This window comes from Pangasianodon hypophthalmus, chromosome 15 (assembly GCF_027358585.1).
Source record: "Pangasianodon hypophthalmus isolate fPanHyp1 chromosome 15, fPanHyp1.pri, whole genome shotgun sequence".
In the NCBI taxonomy this organism is placed as follows: Eukaryota; Metazoa; Chordata; class Actinopteri; order Siluriformes; family Pangasiidae; genus Pangasianodon; species Pangasianodon hypophthalmus.
Genome location: NC_069724.1, coordinates 9,254,541 through 9,282,139, shown reverse-complemented (window position 1 = coordinate 9,282,139; position 27,599 = coordinate 9,254,541). Strand labels below are relative to the sequence as shown.

Here is a 27,599-nt window from a genome sequence, read left to right as displayed (position 1 = left end):
TTTTGAATAGCTGAACGATATATTAAATGATATTCATACCACAGCATTGTTGAATTCTGGAATCTTATTGGTCAGAAAGTGTTGATTAATTTTCTACAACAGCAGCTCTGACTATAGTTCCATCTGCAAGGCATTCCACTGGTTTATATTAATGTATTCATTCTAATATGTTATTGTTTCTAAAGTAATGTCTAATTCACGGAAACTTGTATGATACTTGTACGCTCCACTTAACCTAATGCTAATAATAAACAGATTTAAGAAACATACAGTAATTGTTAATGTGGTGAAGTTCATGTAAGGAGACAGTCAGAGTTAAAGTCAAAGTTTTCCGCCATGGGAAAGTCGAAGGACAGAGAATGTTGTGTTTAGATGTTGCATTTTTTGTCTTATTAACTTCAGATGTTTCTGGCTGCTGTAATGTAAATGTTGACAGGAACCTGTTTTGCGGTCATTAAACACAACACCTTGGTGGTTAGCACTGTTGCCTCGCCTCTCCGAGGTTAGGGCTTCAAATCCCGCCTCCGCACTGTGTTCGCGGAGTTTGCACGTTCTCCCCATGCTTCGAGGGTTTCCTCCAGGTACTCCAGTTTCCTCCCCCAGCCAGTCCAAGGACATGAGTTGTAGGCTGACTGACATTTCCAAATTGTCTGTAGTGTTTGTGTGTGATTGTGCCCTGCAATGGGCTGGGACTCCATCCAGCGTGTCCCCCGCCTTGTGCCCCAAGTCCCCTAGGATAGGCTTCAGGCTCCCTGTGACCCTGTGTAGGATAAGTGGTACGGAATATGGATGGATAGTGAATAGCTGTGGTATAAGAGGGTGGTAACAGTAACTCCGCTTCACATCAGACCATATTATACCACCCTGTTTTTACACTCCGACTGTTTCGTTCCTTCTCTATCACATAAAAAATAAACAGGATTTTTTTTAAATTATGAGGTCAGTTTCTCAATTTTACACAATTGGCTTTTTGTGTGTTTCATGTAGGTTTCAGGAGCTGCCATGGTTCAGTTCAGAGTTTGGTTTCTCGCAGTAACAGAGACAGCCTGAAGTCACTGCCATTACCAGACCTCCCTGTTAAAGACACAGGCAGATGCAGCCTAGACTCATCAGGGAGCAACGGATATCAGAGGCCTGGCTCTGTGTAAGCAGTCTTCACCAGCACTCCACTTTAAGCCTGAGTTATACTTTGTACAGATGTGTCGGCAGGATGTTGCACAAAAAAAAAAACACAGCTAATTTGACATGTCATCTTTTCAACACTACTTTAAAGGCTTGCAGATGGTGTTGTGTATATTAGAATCAGCTGTGGGTTAATCCCATAAACTCACAACGTATTATTCAGTAATATATTATGAAGCATATTATACAGCAGCTAACGTGAAACTGAAAGATATGGTATGTAGTTACAAGAGTGAGGAACATCGTATTACATCGGATTAAGGGGTTAACTGGCTGATGCAAGATAAATATAATGGAGTAATGTACTGTAAATGAGGCTACAGCTATTTAAAATAAAGACATAGCTAGACGCTACCAATGAAACATTCGCCGCCAGTAAATTTGTCTCAGAAATGTTAAAGGTACAGCATTTGGGCGTTGCAAGGCAAAAATCACTGGCATTGTGAACACAGTTTTGGGAAACCACATTCACTGGCGAGTACCAGTTGATCTTTCAAAATGAAAACAGTTAGCTGAGTAAAGTCTAAAGTCGGTAAACTCTAAAAAAAAAAAAAATTCAATTTAATTTGAAAAAGGTTTGTAAATTACATTTGTATTTTCATTTAGTGTGTTTCCATTTTAGTGTTTTCATTACTTTCTACTTCTTTCATCCATTTTATCTTTATCTACTGATGCTAACATGTTTCTAGAAACACAGCAATTGTGTAAGCTGGCATTATCATTTCATTTAATAAATAAGGCTGCTACAGTTTAGCAATTGTTCAATAATGGCTGTTTTTGAATAAGAATCTTTTATTTCTTCCCGAGCCTCAATGCCTTATTAATGCGAAAGGCATGAAAGTCTGAATAACAGGAATGAAAGCCATGCAGGGTGTTTGCTGCCACAGTCCTCTTGAGTAGATTGACCATCAGTGAGACCATCACTGAGAGGTGACCTTAGACCACTGAGCTGGCTGCTAATGTTCTCTCTGACTGCCAAAGTGCTCTCATAGAGGATCCAAACCAAAATGCTTTTTCCCTTCATCATAACTTGGAGACTTATGCTGCAAAAAAAATCACACATCTTTCAGAGAAGATGAGTCTGTTTAGAGCCGGCATTAAATAAACTGTCACACTACTATTAGCTGTAAAGCACTCAGAAACTAAACTTTGTGAGTGTAACTGATGAATTTGCGTTATGTGCTGTGTATTTGACACACACTGTTTACTGTTGTAGGGTGGCCTCCAGAGCAGCGATCTTCGAGAGCCCTGTGGTCTCGCAGCCGGCCCCTGCTGGAAGGTACATTATCAGGCATGGACCATAGCATGATCCCTATTAGTTTCACCACTCTGTTATAATATTTAGCCCCATTGTGCCACAACATTTCAGGATTGATTGTCATACAGAGTTGCTTTTGCTTGTATTTGCTTTCTATATTAGGAGCCATGTTGGTTTTGTAATCTCAGAATAGATCTTTGGTATTTGATTTTGCCCGTGTATACCCTCCGGTCTCGAACTCGCCTCTGACCCTGTCCACTTCATCATTATCAAGAGGCAGCTAGTCTCTCCAGCTGTGTTCTTTCTAACTCACCTCCTCTGATATGATTACAGGGAGGCCAAAGCCATGTATTCCTGCCAAGCGGAGCACAGCCATGAACTCAGCTTCCCCAAGGGAGCTCTCTTCTACAATGGTAAATACACTCACACTTTATGAAAACAGCAGGCATAATAATGCATTGCAGAATGCATTGGGTCTACAGCTCTCTTCACACAGTATGTGGTGTGATGCACATCTGCGTTCGCCCTTTCATCAGGACATCCCAGTGAGTCCAGTAGAATAAAATTGGCCGTGTTCTCTGGGTGGGAAGGATGGCATACTCTCTCTCCCCTGTCAAACAGAATGACTAGCCAATCATGGGCAACTGTGAACTCATGTATGTGGAAGAGGGCGGATAGCGCTTTCCTCTGAGTGTTACGCTGTCCTGTGATGCAGCAAGAGCAGCAGTTTGAAATGATGCAGGTGGCTGGCTTTATGTGTCTCAGAGGAAGCATGTGTTAGCCTTCACCCTCCCCATTTGGTAGCTGTCATTTATGATAGAGGAAAGGTGGGTGGGAAATAGCCAAGACCAAATTAGCGAGAAAATCAAGGAAAAAAATGATGAAACGAAGATAAACTTAATATACAATTTATAGCAGTTTCAATAAAATACAATGTGAATCAGAAGCAAAAAGCAGAGCCTTCTGCAATAGGTCTGACAGACACAGAAGCCACGCCTTCTTTAGCGAAACTGACAGGCAACTTCTCCTTCAATGGGCCTGACAGGGAAAAAGGCTGTGTCTCCTTCTCTGTGTTTCTAAATAATAAACACAATATTTAATACCACTGTTTTGCATTGATGCAGCTGTATTGTACAGGTTAAGATCTTTAGACCTTGGGTGAATAAAAATAAATAAAAAAAATAAGTGTTCTGAGCTATAAAAAAATTGTTGCCATGATTTTTTCCTAACTGAAAAACAGATGTGTTCATGTTTTTTTCTTGTGTTCGGCTGTTTTTTTTTTCTCCACAGTGCACCCGTCAGTGGAACCAGGGTGGCTCCAAGCTACATATAATGGCAAGACTGGACTGATCCCAGAGAATTACGTGGTGTTCCTCTAGCCAGGCCTGAAAGCAGACATAGCACGTCCATGGTATCCATGGTGATCATTTCTCCATAAAGGGACCATTTTGTACATTCATAATATGCAGTATGTGAATAGTTTGAATGTGTAGTTCAAAAATGGTTCTAATTACAACATTAACCACAGAGTGTATATGTTTGATGTAGATATTAGAAGGTTTTAAAAATATATATTTTATGTTTCTTACTGTTATGCCTTTGGCTCTGTAAGCCCTAAGGTAGATTATTTATAGGTGGCTAATAAAGCAGACTGGATCTGACAAGTTGAACTGATAATGTGAGAAACATTGACCTGTCATATACTATAGGTTTATGCTTCTTATATTATAGTTCAATCTCTGTGATGAAGGAGAACTTACAGTTAACACACTGATAATATGATGGTACGTGACATGCTCATGTTTTTTTTTTTTTTTTGTAACTTTTCCCCATATAACTTATCTTAGAATGTATTTTTTTTTTTGTATATCTGTCACTGAAGTTAGCAGAAGCCAGGACTTGAGCAAGTATGTCTGAAACGTTTCCACCCCATTCCAGTATACATGTTCATGTTTCCCTTTTTTGTGAAACAAAGGTAACAGATGCAGGACATCATCGGTTAGGTCATTTGTTTTTTAATAGCATTAATGTAGTAAGTCTCAGTATTAATGATCCATTCAATTAGTGCCTCCTGTAAAGACGTGTGTGCTCTGAGAGTAATATCCCTGCTGTGTAGCTCTAAGTACTAAATATAAGCGCTAATACTTGTTGCATTTACATTATACAGTTACAGTTACATGACTTGTACTCCAAGCTTTTTCTTTGTGCCTCTTCATTCTTACATTTCATCACACTGACTTTTTTGCCATTTTTAATTTATTTAAATTTAAAATGTCCATTTCTTACTGTAAAAAAATCACATCTGATGTGTATTAGTAGTACAAAAACTAATGTCAAATGTATGTTGATGTCCTAATACGTGCTGTCTTGTGCTCATTGAAATGGCACTTATTTCCTTAATAGTTCTGCTGTATTTCATTTCACACTGGTTTACCATTTCAATGTACGATAGTGGACAAGAATGATAAAAAGAGCAATGATGTAGGGTACAATGAAGAGTCTACATTCCCCCAAAATGTCATGCTTATTGCCCTTAAAATGCCAAAATTATCATTATTAATATTACCTCAATGACCATTCCATAATAAAGTCCACAAAGCTCTACATCATGCCCACAAATAGGGCATGACATATTTTAATATATTTTGATAAATGTGTTAACCTGTTCATTCTAAAGTCTTTTCAAGAGTCAGACATAATTCACCCAGATATGTGAACTGTTTTTATGCTTGTAGCTGCGCTGTTGAAGTCTTGAAGTCACTTTAGTGCCATAACTTTAAATGTTTTACATTATAATAACTTTTATTAGAATCACCTTTTATTTTACCAAAACTATATATTAAACATTTTATCCCCTTATTAAGAGCAAAATAATAACAAAATGACAAATCAGTGTTATCTAAACCTTTTAAATATTAGTTTAGAATCTGCATTTACATGAGGTGTTGGCCGTTTTGCTTCCCTCTGTACCCTACGGAATGTAATTATCAGTATATATTTGTTCAGTCAGTCCTATTGCCTTAAATCCTGGAACAGTTTCCATCCTGAGTCCATGTATTGTTTTGTTTGTTTTTATTTGAAACTGTATTTTCTGTCCTTTCTTTTTAACATTGTCCTGTATTTCATGACAAGATTGTCCTTTTGAAAAGGAAAAAGAAGAAAAAAGGATTTCTTTGTTGTCTTTCTTTGAACACTTCTCAGTATTACTGACATTCTCAAATCTGATAAAGTTGCTATAAAGTGTTGTTATTGTCTGTTTTATTTTCATTGCTTTATCGCACACAATGTAATGGTCACTGATTGTGGAAAGTAAAAGAAATGGAATACACAAAGGGATACAAGAAACGAACTGAACTATGACGGTTAATGGTGATTTATAGTTGGCGTTATAAGCTCAGTCACTTTTCAGTTTAACAGATGAAAATGTTGAAGTTTTTACATAAATAATGAAATGTATAGCATGAACCATTTACAAAAAAAATACATATAGAATTCCATTTCACATTAGTCATATAAAGACAAAATAACAGGACAACATCTTGTGTTCTTGTGCAGATCTTCTCAGTAAATGCTCTCAATCCAATCGTATAAAACTCCTACAGACTCATGACACCAAGTTAGCACAAGGTAGGATCACATTGTACAAAAAAGGCCACGTTCATTAGAACTGGAGCGTCCAACATGTTTACAGTGTTCATTCTTTCATCCTTAGTAACTGTTTTATCCTGGATAGCGTTGGGGAGAGTAGAGTGAGTTTTAACAGTATCAGTAGCTCCAATGAGTAACAGGCTACAGTGGTGACACTCAATCTGCACATGCTTAGTAGCATCCTCTGCTTTCCTGTAAAAGAAAAGCAGTTTAATCAGTTCTGAGGAATATATCATGAAAAGTCTGATTACTCATCTGGAGAACATTTTGAATTGTGCTTATCTGCAAAAACCAAAATAAACTAGTTTTGATCACTGTCTAGTTGACTCAGTTAGGGAGTGAGATTTTAAAAAAACAGTCCTACACACTTCTGTTTCACTCCTTATGCAAACAGACGCGTTTTTCAAGTTTGCTGATAAGTTCAGCCATGCGCTCCATGTTGTGCGTCTTTTCTTCAAGAAGCTCGTAGCGCAAACTGGAAATGTCTTGCTTTATTTCCTTCAGTTCACCTGCAACATGATCATAGTATGAATCACTAATGATATAAAAATGTCAGTTATACACCTCAGCCAATGCCATCATAGTATAAAATTATTAGATTCAAGCAAACCAAAACCAGATATAACCTACCCTCGTTGACTTCATCAAATTCTTTGTCCATCTGAGCTTTGATGATGTACCGCTTGATCAGGCGCTTCATAATCTTCTGTGTAAATTTGGAATGAATTCAAAAGACATTTTAACCTCACTTGCACTGTCATTTCACAGACATGAAATAAAGTCCATTTCTGCAGGATCACAGCACTACACAATTCAGAGCTTTCTCTGCTTTTAATCCTTCTGTTTGAGTTAGGTTTAACTGTGCATACATACCTGCCATTAACAGATTCCCAAGAAAGGGAAAGGATTTTAGGGGCTCTATTTACACTGCATGTCAAAGTTTTTCTGAATATGTGGAGTGTTTCTATGTTTTATTACATTTAACCCGTTATTTGAAATTAAGGTAAACAATTCCTAAATCTTGGGAATCCATCCATTTTCTGTACTGCTTATCCTACACAGGGTCACGGGGAGCCTGGCGCCTATCCCAGGAGACTTGGAGCACAAGGCAGGAGACACCCTGGAAGGGGTGCCAACCCATCGCAGGGTACAATCACACACACATTCACACACTATGGACAATTTGGAGATACCAGTCAGCCTACAACACATGTCTTTGGATTGAGGGAGGAAACTGGAGTACCTGGAGGAAACCCCCAAAGCACTGGGAGAACATGCAAACTCCACACACAGGGCAGAGCCAGGAATCGAACCCCCAGCCCTGGAGGTGTGAGGCAGTTACTTTTGTTGTTGTTGTTGTTGTTTTAACCAGATTTGATTTACAGTTGCTATTAGACAGTGTCAGTTATCAACTGTAAAACAAATATACACTCGCTGGTTACTTTATTAGGAACACCTTTACACCTGCTCATTCCTGCAGTTATCCAATCAGCCAATCATGTGGCAGCAACACAATGCATAAAACCATGCAAATGCAGGTCAAGAGCTTCCGTTAATGTTCACATCAGAATAGGGGGAAAATTTGAAATGAATTCAAAAGACATTTTAACCACACATGCACTGTCATTTCACAGACAGAATGATATAAAATAAAGTCCATTTCGGCAGGATCACAGCACTGCACAATTCAGAGCTTTGTCTGCTTTTAATCCCTCAACCAGTTTGCACTGGTTTCAACTCCTAACTGTGCATACACACCTACCATTAGCATCTGTGACTTTGAACGTGTCGTGGTTGTCGGTGCCCGATGGGCTGGGTTGAGTATTACAGAAATCAGAATCAGAATCATTTTGTTTCACCAAGCACACTTGCATGTACAAGGATTTTGTCTTGGTACAAGGTGCAGACATATGGGAACAACACGACACACACACACACACACACACCGAGGTCCAAAAGGAATGTGCAAGAGTGTTTTTAAGATCAAGGTGCTGTCAGTGCAAATAATAAACAGTCTTGAGAAGTGGGTGTGTGAGTTAGAGTTTGTTGATAATTGCTACAGTTCTTTGGAAAAAGCTGTTTTGGTGTTTATGGTTCTTGTTTTTACTGACTGGAAGCGCTGCCAGAGGGATATTTTTGGAAAAGGTAGTAGGTAGTGTGTAGAATCAGTTGAAATCTTTTGTGTACGCTTTCTTACTCTGGCTAGATATAAGTCCTGTAAGGATGGTAGGCTACAGTCAATCGTTTTCTCAGCCTTTCTGATAGTCCGCTGTAGCTCAGCTTTAGCTGCACTGAACCAAACTGTTACAGATGATGTTAGGATCAACCTGATGATAGCTGTATAAAACTGTATCAATAGTTTTGGGAGAGTTTGTGCTTTTTCTTAGCTGTCACAGAAAGAGGAGTTGCTGCTGGGTCTTCTTTGTAATAGAAATGATGTTGTCTTCCCATTTCACGTCCTGTGACATAAGAGTGGCCAGAAATTTGAAAGATTCTGCTGCGCTGTATGTCCAGTGTGGAGTGAGATGGCATTTTCCTCCTAAAGTCAATGACCAGCTCCTGTGTTTTCTATGTGTTGAGGTCCAGGTGGTTTTGGCTGCACCATGTTGTTAGGCGTATCACCTTTTATCAATCAGTGTGCACATCGTTGTTGGAAATGAAGCTGATCAGAGTGGTGCTATCTGCAAATCTCCTTGAATGTTCACATACAACAGTCTATAAGGTTACTCAGAATGGTGTGAAAACCAAAAAAGATCCATTGAGTGGCAATTCTGTGGGTGAAAACGGCTTGTTGACGAGAGAGGTCAGAGGTGAATGGCCACCATGGTGAGCAAAAAAGCATCTCAGAAGGCACAACATGTTGAACCTTGAGGCTACAACAAAAGAAGAACACACTGGGTTCCACTCCTGTCATCCAAAAACAGGAATCTGAGGCTACAGTGGCCACATCTCATCTGGAAGAAGTGCTCATCTGGAAGGAGTGTCATTGTAGACAGCCTTTTCGGCTGATGATCACCTCAGCAAAGGGCTAAAGCTAAAGACATACCATGATGATAAGCTCGCCCTGCACGCACTGATGACCAGATGGTTCTAGGGTGACTGTGTGACTGAACTCAAGGTTCCTATCTAAGATTAGGTGTCTGAAACCTAAGAACCTGGTGATTGACATCACAGTGTGCTACAAGGGTCAATCTGCACAACGTTCCATACCATGTCCACAACTTATGAATGTTGTGCATGAAAATCCCAGGAGATTAGCAGTCTCTGAAATACTCAAATCAACCCATCTGGGACCAACAACCATGCCACAGTCAAATTCACCGACTGAGATCACATTTTTTTCCCCATTCTGATGTTTGATGCTAAAAATAACTGAAGCGCTTGACCTGAATCTGCATGATTTTATGCTCAACACTGCTTGTCGTGTGATTTAGCTGACTGAATAACCGCATAAATGCACAGGAATACCGTAAGATATACAGGATAGAGTGTTTTTAAGGAATAGTTTGGTAAAAAAAAAAATTACACAATTTTCCCTGGTCCCAAATGTAGTTAATTAGTCACATATTTGGTGTTTGATGTTCGCTCCTTTAGTGCACTGGATCTACAAGGCTAACGAATAGTTTGGAAGTCTGTCTTACATGAATCTTTTCCAAGAATATCTGCTATAAACCACATCTACTTCTTCACTGAAGTCACACAGACTTGCAGATGTGGTTTAGGACACAGTGTGACTTACTGTAATCTATAAACAGTAACGATGTCAGTTACAATGACTCTAGGCAGACACCAACCATCTCTTGGCTGGCTGCATTTGAAGGAAAGGGAACATTGTGTAAATCTATTATGTTGCGTGAACAGCATGGGAAAGCATTAAGCTGTGCAGTACTGTGGTCCACCAGGGCTTGATTAGAGAATTCTCCAGTGATAGTCATACCTGGTATCGATGACTCGTCATTTTGTTGGTTTTATTCTCTCCTAACTGAACAAGTTGACCAAGACAGCAAACAAAGGGATATTAGGAAAGTTAGACATTTACTCCAGGGTGACTTACAAATAACGTTATCTGATAAGAGAACAATTAAAAAAACTTTAAAAACTGCTTTTTACTTTAACACAGTGCTTAGTGTCTATAGTAATGAGGTGCTGGTGGATACAGATATAAAAGAGAAATTAGTGGGGAAATTAGAAGGATTATGGGGGATTACAGTTTGTGTATGTGTCACCTCACTGAGTTCTGCCTCGTTCTTCATAAAGGCTCTATGTTTTTGGAAGAGTTTCATCAGCAGCGATTTTAAACCAAGGCCCAGGCTAAGCACAGACTTTGGGCTAGGCACCAGATTGAATGGCACAGGGAGGGTCCGGCCCTCCTCAAAGTAGGAAAACCAGAGTTTGGTCCGGGCAAATTTCCACTCCACATCTGCGTCATCCTGAAAGTATCAAAGAGACAAAGATGTACCAAGACTACAGAGGACAGACAGGATCATGGTAGATAAATATTTATAACTAGGGATAATAGGGCAATTAAATTTAAGTACTCCTTCTAGCCAGGTAAATTACTGCTCTAAAAACTACTGATGTCAGGAAGATACTGTTCCAAGACTTTAATTTTCTCAGTATGTGAAGCTGTCTTGTCCTTTGTTTGTTTTATTACATGCAGAGGTGAAAAGTTGCTTCCTGACTGTACTAAAGTGTGATCTTCAGGCGTCTGTACTTTACGCTTATCAATACAGTGCATAGAATTAGTTTGTTAAAACATGATTACTGAGTGAGGGGAGAAAAAATATTTTTTAACATGATGTTCCTGAGATGCTGTGAGTCGCCCTGACAGTCCTATAATAGTAACTCACACTTAGCACTGTGTCAGGGTTGGACATTGGCAGGAAATATGTATTATTCTTCATACACCAACTAAGATACTTTAAAGATCATCATGTCACAGCTTCAGGAAAAAAAGAAGTCAGATGCACTGGTGGAAGGCAGGAGCCACAGCCAATCAGGAGAGAGAGAGAGAGCAGTCAGTAGTCCAATACTATAGTATAAAAGGGTTTTTCCGTGATAAATGGGTAAGGTATTTATTTGTTCTCTAATTTAATGGGAAGTTAGTGAATGATAGATGATAGGCAAAAATTTATACTTGTTCCCCAGTTGAAGTTGCTGAGTTAGAAAACTTATGATAGCTTGAAAGTGACAGTGAGGTGTAAGTGAGTTTCTCCATATTTTTGTATTTCAAACTCGGCATCATCCGAAAGATTAATATGCACATTGGAGGAAGAGTGCAGCACAACCGATATAACGAAATGTTCCTTAGAAAGTAGTTCGCAATAGCATTTATCTACTAGAGAGGGAGAAATTCCAAAATCATCCATCTTGAACAAATTTGACTTTTTAAAAGAAAACATGAGCAGTTGATTAAAAGTGTGAACAAATTTAAATTCTAACAGATGTGACAGGACGAGCAGAAGAACAGTATTTATTTGTACTCATACATGCCACCACAATGTCATACTCATTCATGAATTTTGCCTTAAATATAAAAACATGTTGGCTACATTTGCATTTATCTACCAAATTTTTATCATGATAGCTAGGAAATAGCTTGCAAGCTAGTTTATATCATCAGAGCTATTCACTATCAGTTAGCTTTAGTTAATGTTTGCTTATATTCCTTGATTCCTTGGTTAAATTAAGGTGACTAATTTACAGTTAATAGCTATACATGAGTGTACGATTTGAGGCACAGACCTTCTTGTTTGTGACTCTTTCTTGTACTTGTTCCATTCACACATTAAGAGGGAGTTTGCAGTTTTGTGCTTTAACTTTAGTATTAAAAGGTATTTCCACTGTTGCCTGAGTATTTTTACAGATGAGTGTTTTGCATGTTTACTGATTTTATTTTATTTTTTTACTTTTATCACCTCTGATTGCAAGGATAGCTTCATCAGCAAAATGTCATCTCCTCTCAGGAAAACTGGCTAGACATTGTTCTTCTCATCATGCGGGAATGTGAAATAAAAAGAAGTGAAATACCTCAATCTCCTGAAAGGAGCTATTGATCATTGCGATGAGCATGTTGAGCAACACAATGACCATAGTGACGTTATACACTCCATAGAGCACATAACCGGTGTTCTCAATGAACTTGTGTCCGTTGTTCACAACCACTGACTTGACCTCAGAGAGTCCAAAAATGGCCCAAAACAGTGTTTTGAAGCTTTCTTCTATGCTGTGGGATTTGTAAGAGGGACGAAGAGAAGAATCAACATGTTATATACACTATATATGTCTTGTCTCAAATACACTGTATACATACAGTAAATAAAACAATTTTTACATGGCCTGTACTATATAACAATTCTTTCCTCTTATCATAACAGCTAAATAACACTCAAATAAACATAACACTATTGTCTTTCGAGATTATTGAGAGTATAGTGCATATTAACAGACAATTAACTCTAAAGTCACCATAAAATGTATTTAAAATTGTTGTCAAATTGCTGTAGTACAAGAGGAGGCATGCTGTTATAGGAAAATAATCAAGTTCAGGTTGGTAACAGTAATTCTGCTTCACACCACCCGTTCATTACTACAACAGCACTTGTAGTATTTTATTCCTTACATATCTTCTCCACTACTTACGTTGTGAATGCGTCATTCTGTTTAGCCCCCAAATAATATGAATATAGGTTGAACATTCCAATCATGAAGGCCAGAAAGACCAGAATGAAGATCACCATGAATTTGAAGATGTCTTTTACAGTCCTTCCCAAAGAGATTTGCAGGGGTCCAAAGCTCTCATTGGCTGGAAGGATATATGCGATTCGAGAGAAACTCAAAACCACTGCAATGGCATACAGCCCTTCAGAAACCAGCTGTGGATCTGACGGCAGCCAGGAGAGACGAGCTAAGAAGGTAAAAAAAAAGAGCGATAGAGAGAGAAAGACAGAGAGATGGTCCACGTATTAAATGCGAATGTACTGTTTAATTTACTCCACCTAAATTTTGATAAAACCATAAGCTTTTACTCACCCAGTCTGAAGTATTCGATCGCTGGTGGTAAGGTTACATTTGTTATATCTGTGTAGTGTTTATCAACGTAACTCTGTGCTATAGATGCATGCCAGTAAGCCAGTATCCTTGTGACAAAGGAGGCTATAAAAATGGCTAACATTCCAAAATCCAACATATTCCAAGGTTCGAGGAGGTACTCTCTCGGCCCCTGACACCAGATCTCTTTGCATTCAGCCCAGATCATCCCTAAAAGACAAAAGGAAAAAAAAGTGAGTCATTTTTATATTGTATGCCTTTGCATAATTTTGTATTATAGCAAAACTTTCTTGACTGGTAGTATTCATGGTTTCTATGATTATTCCATATTTTGGCACATTTACCAGGGTCACTGAATATGTCTCAGACTGACCTATTACCCAGAAGATGATGAGCATCTCCATCCATGTGAAGGGAGTTGTTTTCATGCGGAACAGCTGTGCTGGATAGTCATGGACGGTCATATTTGGCAACAGTTTGCTCCCGTCAAAGCGATCAGCTGCATTGAACACTAACAAGCCAAGGAAAATAGTGAAAGATGCTCCGTGAGCCACAAACTTCAGAAAAGGGCCTCGCATAATTTTTCCCAGCTGCAGAGAAAAACAAAAAAAAAGTCTGATAGGGCTCTATTTGTATATTGACATATATCTAAAATAATTGCATACAGTATATCTGTTCATTTAGCAGACATGTTTATTTGGACTGGGCTTTATTATTTACTTCACATATATTTATTTCACATGAAGCCACATGATAAGCTATTTTAAGCACCGCTATTTTTAATTATCATGGGAACTATGAAGGACATCTCTTTTCAAAAAACAAAAACAAAAACAAAAGACTGTATTAAGGAGGCCCATAAGTGCAAAACACATTGACAAACCAAAAATATGACAATCACAAAATGCAACAACAAAACCAAAAACACCACAGCAAATTCAGAAACATGAGAGCAAATCTTAAAACACAGCAGCAAAGTCAAGAACAGAAAGGTTAGACATGCTCTTTGCTGACTGGACATGGCATGTGACTATGCCAAGGAAGAAGAATTCTGCTTTTACAGTCTATTATCTTGTGAAAAATGATTTATTGTGACATAACTTATGTTATTATTATAGTGAGGAATAATTCTTTCTTCCTTTAGGGTGAAGATAGGCTGATAGCATCTAAAAATAATAAAAGCATGATTAGAGTCATTTAGACTCATTTCCTTTTACAGTAAACATCCTCCAGCTCTTTATTTTCTGGCGTCTTTCATACGGAGGAATAAGGCTTTTCTGCCTAGCCTTTCCATTTGGAGGTAATTTTGATTTTTTGATTGTTTCTGAATTTGCTATCATGTTTTTGATTTTGCTGTTGTATTTATGAATTGGTGTTGTGGTTTTTGACATTTCTGTCATGTTTCTGTATTTGCTGTTACGTTTATGGTTTTGTTATTGCATTTTTTAAAAATTTGCTTTTACCTTTTTGGTTTGTTAATATGTTTTGTTCTTACAAACCACCATACTGTGCGCCCAATAGATCATTTTCATCACATAGTACCCTGAGTATTTAAATATGAGTTCACTAACCTTACTACACGGTGCCACCCAGTACACGATGGATAAGAAGGGCAGTCCTATCGCAACGCCCAGGACCACCAAAAACTTGATGGCTGTGGTCTGCTGTCTCAATCCAGGCAGATTCTCATACCAGATTGAGAGGAGCTGCTGCTGGCAATTAGGATGCGCAACAAACTGTTTGGCACAAAAAGCTGAAGATATCAGCATTCAGGATTCAAAAATGCCAGACACTCTTTGCAACGTAACTGGAACTTACATATATATATATATATATATATATATATATATATATATATATATATATATATATATATAAGTGTAAATTATCCATATCTGAATAGAAATACTGAATGGAAATGAATCAGTTAACACAAAACTATGTCAAATTTTTCTCCTTGACAAATCACTCGGCAGTTTGGAAGCTGAGGTGTTTATAACTGTTTACAAACTTACGAGTCATAGAACAGCTGTCATGCACCAGAGTTTACATGCTAGTGTGCTAGGTTTTTTCTGTATATACATACCAATTTTTCATAAAACAGTATTTTGCTAATACAAGTTTCAGAACCATGCATCATCACCTTTGACAGTTGTGAGGTATACCATGGACATACAAAGCCACTAATAAGGCCTTTGGGGGTTATGACATGGTCACCGGAGTGTGTGTTAAAGTGACAATTCAAGACACTCTTTCTAGCATTTAAAACATTAAATCAGCATCTTAACTTGTAATTCTGATGAAAACATAGAGGCTGGATGGCTTCAGTGTCTGATCACAGCTCATACACTACATAACACATCCTCTCAGAAAAACAAAAAAAATGTCTGTCTTCTACCAAAGTTTAAAAAGCATGTTTAATTCTTTTCAGGAAGTAAGTAGTTAGTAGTTAGTCGCTGTCCTGATCTGAATGATCTGTCAAACAATAGACATGTGATCTGATCACCACTACCATTTTACAGCCAACCACAAATCTGTCTCCAAATTTTAAATATGAAAACCTACAATATTTATTTATACCAAAGACCTGCTGCATTCTTATTTCCGATTGGTTATAAAGTGTTGACAGCGGCCCTGACAAATCACAGGTTTATATCAATGCACTTGTTCAAATATGTTATTGTTTCTATAGTAACAATTTACACATGGAATTTTCTGACAGGAGCTTCACATAACAGATTTTTTTTAAAAGTATAATTGTTGACGTTTTCTGTAAGCAGACGTTTAGCATTTTTGGAAGGAGCCTCCAGCATTCTTACTTTGTAACAGTCAAAAGGTTTATTTTTTTAGCTTTTCAGACATAGGATACTCTTCAGGACAGAAGACTTTGTGGTTACTTGGTAACATGACAAGCTGCATTATTTTCTTATTAATTTCAAGAGAAAGAAAAAAGATACTGGAGAGGGAATGACTGTTTATAGCTGCTATAACGTAAGTGACAACAGGAAATAACTTGTTTCCTGGATATTCCACAACATTAAACTATAGCAAAATAATCAACTTTGGGGTGATAACAGTATCTCAGCTTCTCATCGGGTCACATCACACTACACCGTTGTTTATTTATTTTCCTATAACAGAGTCCTGGATGTGCAGAATGTTTTAATCCTTACATGTTTTTTTCATTAAAATGAATTTGTTTGTGTATGGACACAGTGAGGACTCCTGATCAGAAATACTGCCCATCCCTGAGTTTAGTCCATAGTGCTCTACTTTACCTTTTTAAGTTCATACTTTATTGCAAGGTTCAGTCGGGTGAGGCTTGGTCGGCCTGGTAGTTCAGAGCTCTCATCTACGTCACCGTTCAAAATGGCCTCCACTTCCTCTGTGCTCCGACACAGATCCAGAAGTCCAACTACAAAGCCTTTGCATTGCATAGAGAGTTTCCTATAATCATTCTTAGGAAAGCGGTCAGTAAAAGACACCATTTAGTAAAGCAGAAATAGAGTGTCATGTAGGAGTTAAATGAAGCTATAATATTAGACATACCTTGAATTCCTTCTCAATATTCGCCAAACAGGCAAGTTCATTGCTGAGCTCTAAAGCAGCCAGCACTGGATCTTCATTGGACAGAGAGAGGTAAGCTGGACTGGCCAGGCCTCTGTAGGCGTTGATCCGTGAGCGTGAGTGACTGAATGAATCATATTTCTGATGGTAATTGCAGGTGTCACAGGTACAGAAATAGTCATGGGGCTGATCGATACGAGCCCCTCTGCCCAGGAGGATGTGGACGATCTCATACTCATGGCAGTGAGATGCCAGGATGATCGGCGTGATGTCATGAGAAAAGCGAGTCCCGTCTTCGTCATATGCAAAGAAGTCATCGTGCATTGCTGCCTCTCTTGGGCTGGCGGTTAATCTCCTGGAGTCAGCAAAGGCCGTGTGATTCAGGATGGCCTCAACAATTCGTATGTAGCCTTTGCTTATAGCTAAAAGGAGCGCGTCACCAATCCGAGACAAGTTATCCTTCTTTAACAGAAGTTCCGTAACCTCGAGATGTTCGTTGGCCACTGCTATCTGTAAGGCATTCTGGCCCATGTAGTCCACACAGTTCACATCCAGCCCAGGAATCTCCTCAAGCATTCGCCGCACTACAGGGATGTTTCCATACTCAGCAGCATCCAGGAAGCGCTCCTCCACAGGTGTCAGGCTGTTGGGATGTGCATTGAACATATAAGCCGCCCCCCGTGAGGCCTGCCTCCTGCTCTTAGCCACCATCTGCCGAGTCTGATGTGCACAGTCACTAGTGAAAAAAAGCATACTGTATGAGTAAAAGTATGTATAGAATTAGAAATACTGTAGCAAGCAGGCAGAATAGTTCCATAGTTAGAGAAAAACTAGAATTTATCGTAATAATTTGAGGAGTAAGTTGCAGCAATGTGCATAATCACTGTCAAAAGAATATCAGATGATTTCTAACAAATGAACAGGATACACGATTATTATGTAATAAAACAATAAATAAAACACTTGGGGGTGTGTTGTTATAGGACAATAATCAAGCACAGGGTGATGGGATGCAGCCGGATGTAATGTGGAGTTACTGTTATCACCCCAAAGATGATTCTTTTCGTATAACGGCACATCCTGAAGTGTTTTATTCATTTTAAACCACAGCAATTGGCTAATTATTATATATATATTTTTATTTATTAAATAAGGAGAGGTACATTTAATCCTTTTATAGTTACATTTATAGTTATGTACTGTAATGTCCACAAAACAAGTTAGTACTTGTTATTACTTACATTTTGATTTGGCTCGCAGCCAGAACTGTCAGAGCTGCTGTTTTAGAAAACTAATCAACCCCTTCTTACCAATCAGATTCGAGAATTCAACAGCTCTGTGATCGAAATTGCTTTTATTATTAATTTGCATTCATCACGTTTCTCACAGCTGGTGGGTATTGCAAAAAGTTGTTCCTTATTAGGTCATTACACAAATTTGAGAATATTTATGCAACATCTATGCCCTGTCTGTGCATTTTTGTTTGCTTTTAACCTTTATGCTCTGGACCATGTTTCATTCCTCATTCTTCATCAGTCTTCATTAGCTACCAGGAGAAACAGTTAGGCAAACAAAATGGCTTTATGATTGAATCAGGTAAAGCCAAACATCCTTTATTGTATTTTTCATTTTTAAGAGTAAAATAGTTCATACTGCTTCAGCACAGATGTTTTCCCAGATATGGTTCTTCTAACAATACTTACAATATGAAAAACACTTAATACATTTAACAAAAAAGTATATATATATATATACATAAAATCAAATACAGTACAATATGATAATGTTTGACCAACATGATTTCTATATTGTTTTAAATGAGATCTTTCTTGTACTGCATGTATTGCATCATCTTATCTCCTTTCGAAGCAATATATTACACCACATGACCACCACACAGAAAATGATAGTTTTTTTATTTCACAAAATTAAGGATTTAATCAATAAAACTACCCATATTAGGAGTATTAGAAAGTGCTATAGTTTTCTAAATTAAGCACCATGTTCAGGTGTATTGTTTCTGTAGTGCACATTTGCTTGTGAATTGGTGAAAGATTTCTCAGAAGCATAAATTTCATTAAACAGATCAAATCAAATAAACCTCCAGCTTCTTGAAGTCGTCACTTTAAACAGACACTTACATTAAGGGTGCTTTTACAAAAACATTTAAAGTTTTGGATTATAGACACTTACATCCTGTTTTAAGGATGCTTCCCTTTTATGTCTTTGGCATTTGAAGTTTTGCTTGTTATATAAACTAGGTTTTAGATATTTAGTTACTCCAATAGAGAAGAGCTAAACTGTATGAAAATGAATTATACAATCATAAAAAAATTCACATTTCAATGTCAATTCACATTAAAGTAAAATTTTTGCCAACTAAATCACAGGAGAAAACTCACCTATAGAGATGTCCATAATAGCCACAACTGTCATCACCGAATTCAGCATTCACCAGAAGACAGTCTTTACTTCTGTTCCTCTTTCCATTTGAGTGTAATTCGGATTTATTTTTTTCTTGCAAAACAGGTCTCCTTTGATTCATTTTTCCAGATAAAGCAATAAAACTCAAACGCCGTTAAGGCACGGTTAGTCAGCAGTACTCATAATCCAAACATCCAGCAGTAACGGATGGACTGTGTACTACTCTCGGACAAAACACCTTCTCCTACACTCCTCTGCTCTGCTCCTGTTTAAAACTTGAGGTAATACAGAGTATCTAGGAATTTTGGCAGTGTGGCGGCATCTTCAATCCTTTGGCAACAAACAGGGCATTTAACAATCTTTGCTTGTTCAAGCTAATCCTCTGTTTACGTTCTATAATTAGCAAGAGACTCAGCATTGTTCCTTTTTTTACACAGTTGCACCTTTTCTAGAAAATAACTTCAAAATTACTTACAAGTGACATTTTTATGAACAGATTACACAGCAGTTGTATGACAGTGTAAAGTAATGCTAGCTAACTGAACAAAAACTGCAAAAAACATCAATAGTATTGTTGAACAAAATTTACTTTCCATTTGCAGCTAGACCTACTGCGGAGATGCAGACGAAGAAGTCTATGAGTTAGGATCTCTATTCCCAAGAAAGTGCTTTGTTTGTTCTGGGCTGCAGATCCAGCTGTGGGAAATGCCTTCAATGGAATTCCACACTGACCAATCATACCACACACTCCGTTTTGTAACTCTCTTTCTCCTTGTCCTCCCTTTTCCGCTAATTTATATGTTTGTATGCATACCCACATCATTAGCTGAGTACGTGCACGCACAGCTACTCTGGTGTCCAAAAAGCTCCTCAAGGATATATAAGCCCAACAGATGGGGTCAAAAGGTAAATACCACAGAGAGGGTCATGGGAAGCCACTGTCTTGGTTCATTTCTCATGTTGATAGTGTTTCATACAGATGGCCGCTGCAATCAGAGACTATTTTAAGCTCCTTTTCTGGGGACTGGGCTTCCCAGGCATGTTCAGGTTTATGATAAGATTTCATATAAATTACTCACTATTGTGATATTTATAGAACAAAGTCATGAAAAATGGCACAATGTCAACATCTGTCAATATGGTGGAACTCACAGAAGTTGATTCTATATTTGTTACAGTGTAATTTTACACATTCTTAGTCTTTTCTTAGTCATTTACCAAAATATCTGAGTTAAATGTTTAAATTCCTGATATTTTTGTTTTACTGTTACACTGACTTTGTCTTGTCTGCAAAAACATTTGCAAGCATGTGCTAGCTAGTTCAATTTTTAGCCTAATTTCTTTGTAATTTAACAGCAAATTTTTATACCTAGCAACAATTGTTCTCACAAGTTTTATCTTGAATATACTCGAACTGTGAGCGTATATTGCTTCCAAAAAAAAAAAAATTCACAAGATCGATTTGAACCACAAGCTCCATTTGAATAAAGTCCCAGAAGATAAGAAGACTTCAAAACGACATCTTTGCTGGGAGTTGCTGGGAATATCATCTCACTTCAAACACTGGTAAATCACAATCACATTGCGTTTTTATTTACATTTTCAAATGAAGAAAATCATTAAGAAAAAAAATATTTTTCTCAAAAGAAGACAAAAAATACAGTAAATTCCACCATTTAGCTTTATGAGAAATATGTATGCTTGTTGAACATCCCAATCCAGATTTAGTTCCCCTTTGCCATTAGCATAACCTCCAAACTTCTGGGAAGAATTCAGACTAGATTTTGGAGCGTGGCTGTGGGAATTTGCTCATTCAGCCACAAGAGCATTAGTGAGGTCAGGCACTGATGTCAGGCGAGGAGGTCTGGGGTGCAGTCAGCGTTACAGTTCACCCCAAAGGTGTTTAGTGGAGTTGAGGTCAGGGCTCTGTGCAGACCACTCAAATACTTCCACATCAACCTTGGCAAACCATGTCTTCATGAACCTCACTTTGTGCACAGGAGCACTGTCATGCTGGAACAGGTCTGGGCCCCTTCATTCTAGTGAGGGGAAATGTTAATCCTACAGCACACAAAGACATCCTAGACAATTGTGTGCTTCATACTTTGTGGCAACATTTTAGAGTAGACCCACATATGGATGTGATGGTCAGGTGTCCACAATCTTATGGTCATATAGTGTATGTGCTTCCAAACTTAATATTGACAAAAAAAAGACAAAGGACAGACCAAAAACAGTCCAATAGCAACATCTTTTTAGAGATTCCTAAACTATTTAAAGTCAGAACAGACTGGCGTTGGATGGATGTCTCTGCATGTTGGTATTCACTGGCGTTGGAACCACATACACTATATGACCATAAGATTGTGGACACCTGACCATCACATCCATATGTGGGTCTACTCTAAAATGTTGCCAGGTGTCCTGCATGGTATTTGACATTTCTGGACCCTACTCCTATCCAAGCTTTCAAGCTGTCAGTCATACGTTGTGTACGACCCTGTTCATATAGTGCCTCCCTGAAGCTCTGGTGTTTTGTTTAGTCTCTGAAAGGACAAAATGAACACAGTGCTCTGAATAGACACAGTACAGATGGTTTAACATACACAGATAGCTACTGATGTATTTACGTTAGGACAGCGATGCCACTCGAGGGCCACACACTATGCAACCGCTTTCAATTGTCTGCCAGGTTAATGGATTAATAACCGGCCACCCACATTAGCATGGTTAAACTTATTTTATCCCACAGCACTGCTTAATTGTTGAATATGATTGGTCAGTAGGCGTTTTCGATAAAATTATTGGAAAGGGTCTCCAGTGTCAGCACTTTCTAACAGTCAGTAGGTGTTCTAACTTTCTAGCTTACTTTTCTAACTTAAGTTTTTTAATCTCCCTCAGAAATTATTCAGAACAGAAGACTGCGCTTTGTGTGTTTTTTTCTCATTGATTTCAAGAGAGAAAAAGTAGGCTGGTGACTGTTTATAGCTGCTATAACAGAAGTGACAACAGGAACTAGTTTTGCAGACATTCTACAACATTAAATATAACTATAAGTGGATAAAAAGTATAATGTGTTGTTCTTTAATTAATAAAAAAAATTAGTGGTTGGCAATTGCTGTTGTGTAAGAGAAATAAACCTCTTTAGGGTGTGCATTAATATTAAAATGATCAATTTCTGGTTGGTAACATTAACTCTTCGTGATGGGCTGCATTACACCTCCCTGTCAGTGATTATTTTCCTATAAGTGCACAGCCCCAAGTGTTTTATTCCTTACATATATCACCTACTCCAACATATTCAATAAAATATTAGATCCCTAATGAAAAGCATTATCTATTAAGTTAGTTGGAATCATGTGTGAAACTGCTCAGAAGGCCAGTTCTTTTTTATTTTTTGAGTGATCGCCAAGAAGTTTCAGATCAGAATGATGTTCAAACAGCCACAGACTCTGCAAATTATGGACCGTTGATGTGCCACAATTCAAAATGACAAAATGTAATTTGTAAGAATTTTTGCTAAACAATGCTCTCCATCATCCAGCACAAATCAATGGCACTACCAATAGATTTCAGCACGCTATTAGTTTCCATAACAGAATAGACTTCATGGCTAATAGAGACATTTCAATTCAAAAAGAGAAATATTAGATAAATATTTTTGGTTGTTTAAAGATTTTTACACATCACTATTTTTGACCATGGTATGTTTATTTAATTAAACTGCATTCTGACTGATAATTAATGAAACGTTCCACAATCTTCCAACTTTACAGTCTTATTTCAGATTTGAGCCTTCAACTCTCCTGATCTTCATGGTTACTGACTTGATGCTGACAGGTTCTCCGTTCTTAGTCCACGTGTCCCAGTGAAGGTGCGGCTGAGTAGAGGGATCTTGGTCCAGTGGAGAGCCGTTGAGGTTCGCCTGACCACACTGATTAAACCACCAGCCTGTGTTGTTGTGTTGCACGCTGCAGCTCTCCACAGCTTTGCCATCAAAAGTGCAGAAAGGAATGCAGCCATCGTTATCTACATCTGAGGTGCTGAAAGGTGCCGTGTCCTGATTCTGCTCTTGCTCATATCCTCTGAAAGCATCACCTGCCGAGGAAGAAATCTGCTCTTAAAAAAAGCTTTGTGAACTAAAATAGGAGTGTGACGTGATGTGCTGACCATCACCTGAAACATTTCCACATCGTTTTGATAAATTACTGCAATCTAAGAGAGATCCTCCTGTCAAGTCTATTTTAAAAAGTTCTCAGTCTCCCTAACCAAATATTTTACAAACACTTTAAATAAGGTATTTTACATCAAAGTGAAGTTAAACTAAAATCCATCCTGTTTGAGGGAATGCTTAGATTATACACATTAGAGACCTAGACAGCTGAGGAAGTCATTCTGTTACTGATGGGAATTTCAGCTGTTCCACTGAATCAGCTCACAAATAAGAGACGACTCTTTCAGCTCCCAAACAGCTCATTGCCATTTTTCTCTCTAAAGTCTATAATATTTTGACTGCTGATGTTTTTAATTTGCCTAACTATGGCTGAACCTGCCTTCTACTTACTCTACCTTCTAAATAACTAACATTACTGTATAACATTACTATGTATTACAATTTACAAAATCTATTTAAATAATTGTACAATCAGCCAGGCACTACAAATGTGTGAGAATCCCTGCATTAATGTTATTAAGCCTGCTGTCTATGCTCCATGTCCATCCTGGTAACTCATACATTCAAAATATGTCTCACTAGTCATGCTAATAAACAGCTCAGATGTTGAAAAGAGCTTTCCTTAGAAGTGTTTTGATTAAATTACACTAGATGAGAATTGCCCACATCTATTTAAAAAAAATAAAAAACTCTTTGTTGCCTCTGTGACTAATCACACCCTTTCCCAGTCACTGGCTTTTATTGTACAGCCTTCTCTAGGCTGAGTTGCAGATGTGCCGTATTCTTGCTTTAATAATGGATTTGACAGCAATCTGTGGGAAGTTCGAGACATGTTTTCCTAACCAAACCCTCAGTGATATTTTTCCACAACTTTGTCCAGACCTTTTTTGATAGCACTTTGGTTTTCATGATGCAATTTTTTAGGTATGTTCTCTATCACACAGGAACAGTATTTATATTGAGACCACATGACACTTTAATTGCATACGAGTCGACTCTAATCCACTAATTATGTCACTTCTGATGGCAAATGATTGCACCAGAAAGCATTCACAGCAATGGTGGACACTTATACAATGACAACTTTTTATACGTAAATAATTTTGAAAGCTATATTGATATCCAGACTCCAATATTATGGGCTACTTTGTGTAAATTCTACTATTGTGAAATAGTTTAAGGTGTGAATACTTGCAGGATGTACAAGGTACTGTATGTGTTGTCTAACATTACCTAATGAATCATTAATCAGCTAGCTTTGTTTCTTTGAAACATTAGCTAGACTATTTATTTATAATAGTTTTAATAGTTCAATTGTGAAATAACTGAGTTGTATTGAAAAAGTGACTATTGTAGCCAGACCAAATTTGCATATTTATATAATAAATGTAAATTACAAGGTCAGGACATTATGGATTTGGATGGTGAGACGTTGGGTTTTTTTTTAATTTACCTTTTTAAATGCAAAAAGACTTTTTTTCTGAGAGACATGTTTCTATGGGTGTACTCTTATCACATCGTAATAATCCATGATTAACATGTATCATACACCACATATACCGCATAATTAATTAATAACAAGTCACATTTCCTGACTGGTCTCATAGCCCAAGTGTTTAATCCAGATATTTTACAGGTGTTCATAGGAGTAACATCTCACCTGCACTACCAGCATATCTGCCGAGATGAATTGCAAAGAATTTGCTCTCGTCTTCAAGCCAGAAATTGTCGTAAGAGGCGTACGCAGTGGAGTCATCTTGAGAGACGAAGGATATATGAAGCTTAAAGCGTGTGTTCTTCTGACTCACAATACTGTGCACCTTCCTCAAACCGAGCCAGTGTTCTCCTTCAGTAAACACAAAAACAAGACATGAATGTGCTCCTGATGGCACTATTTATATATTTACACTCACCAACCACTTTAATAGGAACACCTGGGCATGCATGTAATAATCCAGTCAGCCAGTCTAATCCAATCATGTGGCACGGTGCAATGCAGAAAACCATGCAGATACAGATCAAGAGCTTCACTTAATGTTCACATCAAGGGGGAAAAAAATGTGATCTCAGTGACTTTGGCCATGGCATGGTTGTTGGTGCCAGACGGGCCGAATTGAGTATTTCAGAAACTGCTAATCTTCAGGAATTTTCAGAGTTTACCTATAATGGTGCAAAAAACAAAAAACATCCCATGTGTGGCAATTCTGTGGGCAGAAACACCTTGTTGATGAGAGATGGCAGAAGAGAATGGCCAGACTGGTTTGAGCTGACAGGAAGGCTACTGTAACTCAAATAAACACTCTTTACAACCGTGATGAGCAGAAAAGCATCTCAGAACACATCACATCTTGAGGCAAATGAGTAAAACCACATCAGGTTCCACTCCTGTCAGAAAAGAACAGGAATCTGAGGCTACAGTGGCCCTGGGGTACCCCTGTCCTGCATTTTAGTGTTTTTTCACTCCCTACACACTGCATTCAACTAATCATCTAATTAACAGCTCTTCCTGTGTTAATATGGGTGTGCTAGAGCAGGGTAAACAGTAAGATGTGCCACAGGACCTGTGGTTTATAACAAGGCATAGATTAATTAAGCCATTAACCAGGTAGGGGTCCAAATCCATCCAGGTAGTTCGACCACGCGCGTTTAAAGTCAGTCAGGCCATCAGTCCGCCTCTGAATGACCGTCCAACCTCCCTCCATGTAATCCATCTCACAAAATACCTGAATCAAGTGGAAAGATGAAGTCTGATGTTTATAACTCAAATGCATGTCATGGTCTGGGGTTTGAACAAAAACAGAGTTTCGTGTAATTAAAGAAACATTTTACCTCAAACAAAAGCTCAGAGTTTTCAGGTTGAATAATATAAACCCCGCTTGGAATTTTTGGTGTTACTGCCTCTAGTGTTTCCTTGATGTCAGTGCAGTCTCTACCTGTGAACAAGCTAATATTTATTATATTAAAATATCATAATTTTATATATATACTGTATTTTTTTCTTTCTTTCTTTCTTTTTTTTTAAATATATGTATATATGTTTTACCACAGAAATATGATTTCGATTACCATGAGCATGCATGGGCTTCACAGAAAACATCTCGCTGTTGCTCCTCTGCACATCTAAACTGAGACTGTGGACTTTGGTTGTAAGTTCCATTACCTCAGAACAGGAGAATTGTTAAATGTCATGCAGTGGAACTTCACTGTCTTTGGAAATATTGGTCCAATATGGAGAAGTTAATACCTGGTTTGAGAGGAATTCCAGAGTCTTCTGCTGTTCATCAATTAAATCTCGGATCAGCTTTCTGGTGCTCCTGGTATATGTTGTCATGGCATGCTGGAGGTTACCTAATTTACACAGAATCTTTTTTAAATGTACAGTGAAAAGCTTCATAATCTCCAAATTTATTCTGACTCAGTGACAGTGTATATGTTGAAATACTTACTGCACCAAGAGTGCTTCTCTTCTTGCATGAGTTTTGCTGTCATCTCACATGGCACTGTGCACTTTTCTCTATCGACATTTCTAACCCTGTGTTCTTTCTGGTTCTGTAGAGAAGCATCCTCAAAGTCCTCAGCTAACGTCACAGGTTCATCAAGTGCAGCAGTGTTTATGTCCTATTTTAGAAGAATGGCATGTGATCTGTACATTACATTTTATGCTTACAGTAACTAAAAAGGAAAGCTATTCCTTTGAATGTCATGGAATGTTAACTGGTCTGCTTAAGGCAGATATATTTTGTGGTTTGAAAAAAAAAACCACTTTTCATGCTCAGTAGAGTATATCATACACTGATATAGCAGTGAGTCTTAAAAGGAAACAGAAACAAGCCTACAAAACAAGAAGGTTGCATGGTTGAATCTGATTATAATACTTTTTTCAGCAAAGCTGAAATGAAGGGGGAAAAAACACAAGAGGAAAAAGAAAGCAGACAGTGTAAAAAAGACTTACCACAGTCATGTTGGGTAATGCAAGAAGATTTGGGAACATATGAAGCCAAAACAAGGTGATCCAAATCATGTTTGCTGAGTTATACAGAGCTCAGTGAGCGCATGAAGCTGCACACCTCTCAGTGAGAGGTGAAGATACTAAGAAGCCGTATGGTCTAGGACTGCCTCTTTGGCCACAGTACAACAAAAGAAGGACTGCGCTGTTGCCTAGACCACCACAAACTTTCTCTCTCTCTTTTTCTATCCACAATCTATACAATAACAATTGTAAACCACTGTTGTTTTATTGCACTTCAACAACATCCTGTATGAGCTATGAGAACCAGATGTTGGATGGAAATGTGA

General features: G+C 38.0%; 3 protein-coding genes across 6 annotated transcripts in view; 1 reads left to right on the top strand and 2 right to left on the bottom strand.

Moving 5' to 3' along the window:
* Positions 1-5,685, top strand: part of arhgap42a (Rho GTPase activating protein 42a) — a 48,132-nt gene extending 42,447 nt beyond the window's left edge. Inside the window, 4 exon segments of the mRNA XM_026938476.3 lie at positions 988-1,144; positions 2,399-2,461; positions 2,774-2,853; positions 3,731-5,685. Of these exon segments, the coding sequence (XP_026794277.3) occupies positions 988-1,144; positions 2,399-2,461; positions 2,774-2,853; positions 3,731-3,819 (389 nt within the window). The 3' untranslated portion in view covers positions 3,820-5,685.
* Positions 5,682-22,356, bottom strand: trpc6a (transient receptor potential cation channel, subfamily C, member 6a). Of its 4 annotated transcripts, none has more exons than XM_026938477.3 (13): positions 19,108-22,356; positions 16,688-17,441; positions 16,417-16,596; positions 14,710-14,874; positions 13,512-13,728; positions 13,121-13,348; positions 12,731-12,995; positions 12,119-12,314; positions 10,297-10,518; positions 10,026-10,070; positions 6,719-6,794; positions 6,457-6,597; positions 5,682-6,280 (listed from the first exon to the last, which is right to left on the bottom strand). In XM_026938477.3, the coding sequence occupies exons 1-12, from the start codon at positions 19,248-19,250 to the stop codon at positions 6,464-6,466; spliced, it is 2,625 nt and encodes an 874-aa protein (XP_026794278.2). In that variant the 5' UTR covers positions 19,251-22,356; the 3' UTR covers positions 5,682-6,280; positions 6,457-6,463. The 4 variants fall into 4 exon arrangements, 2 of the variants coding, with proteins under 2 accessions (XP_026794278.2, XP_026794279.2); XM_026938478.3 differs by having other exon boundaries at positions 10,315-10,518; XR_004579578.2 differs by lacking the exon at positions 5,682-6,280 and having other exon boundaries at positions 6,535-6,597; positions 10,320-10,518.
* A 144-nt stretch (positions 22,357-22,500) lies between these two features.
* Positions 22,501-27,508, bottom strand: angptl5 (angiopoietin-like 5). The gene is made up of 8 exons (XM_026938760.3): positions 27,256-27,508; positions 26,750-26,921; positions 26,548-26,651; positions 26,370-26,463; positions 26,133-26,236; positions 25,906-26,026; positions 24,964-25,149; positions 22,501-23,227 (listed from the first exon to the last, which is right to left on the bottom strand). The coding sequence occupies exons 1-8, from the start codon at positions 27,322-27,324 to the stop codon at positions 22,908-22,910; spliced, it is 1,170 nt and encodes a 389-aa protein (XP_026794561.1). The 5' UTR covers positions 27,325-27,508; the 3' UTR covers positions 22,501-22,907.
* Between the last annotated feature and the right edge of the window lie 91 nt (positions 27,509-27,599).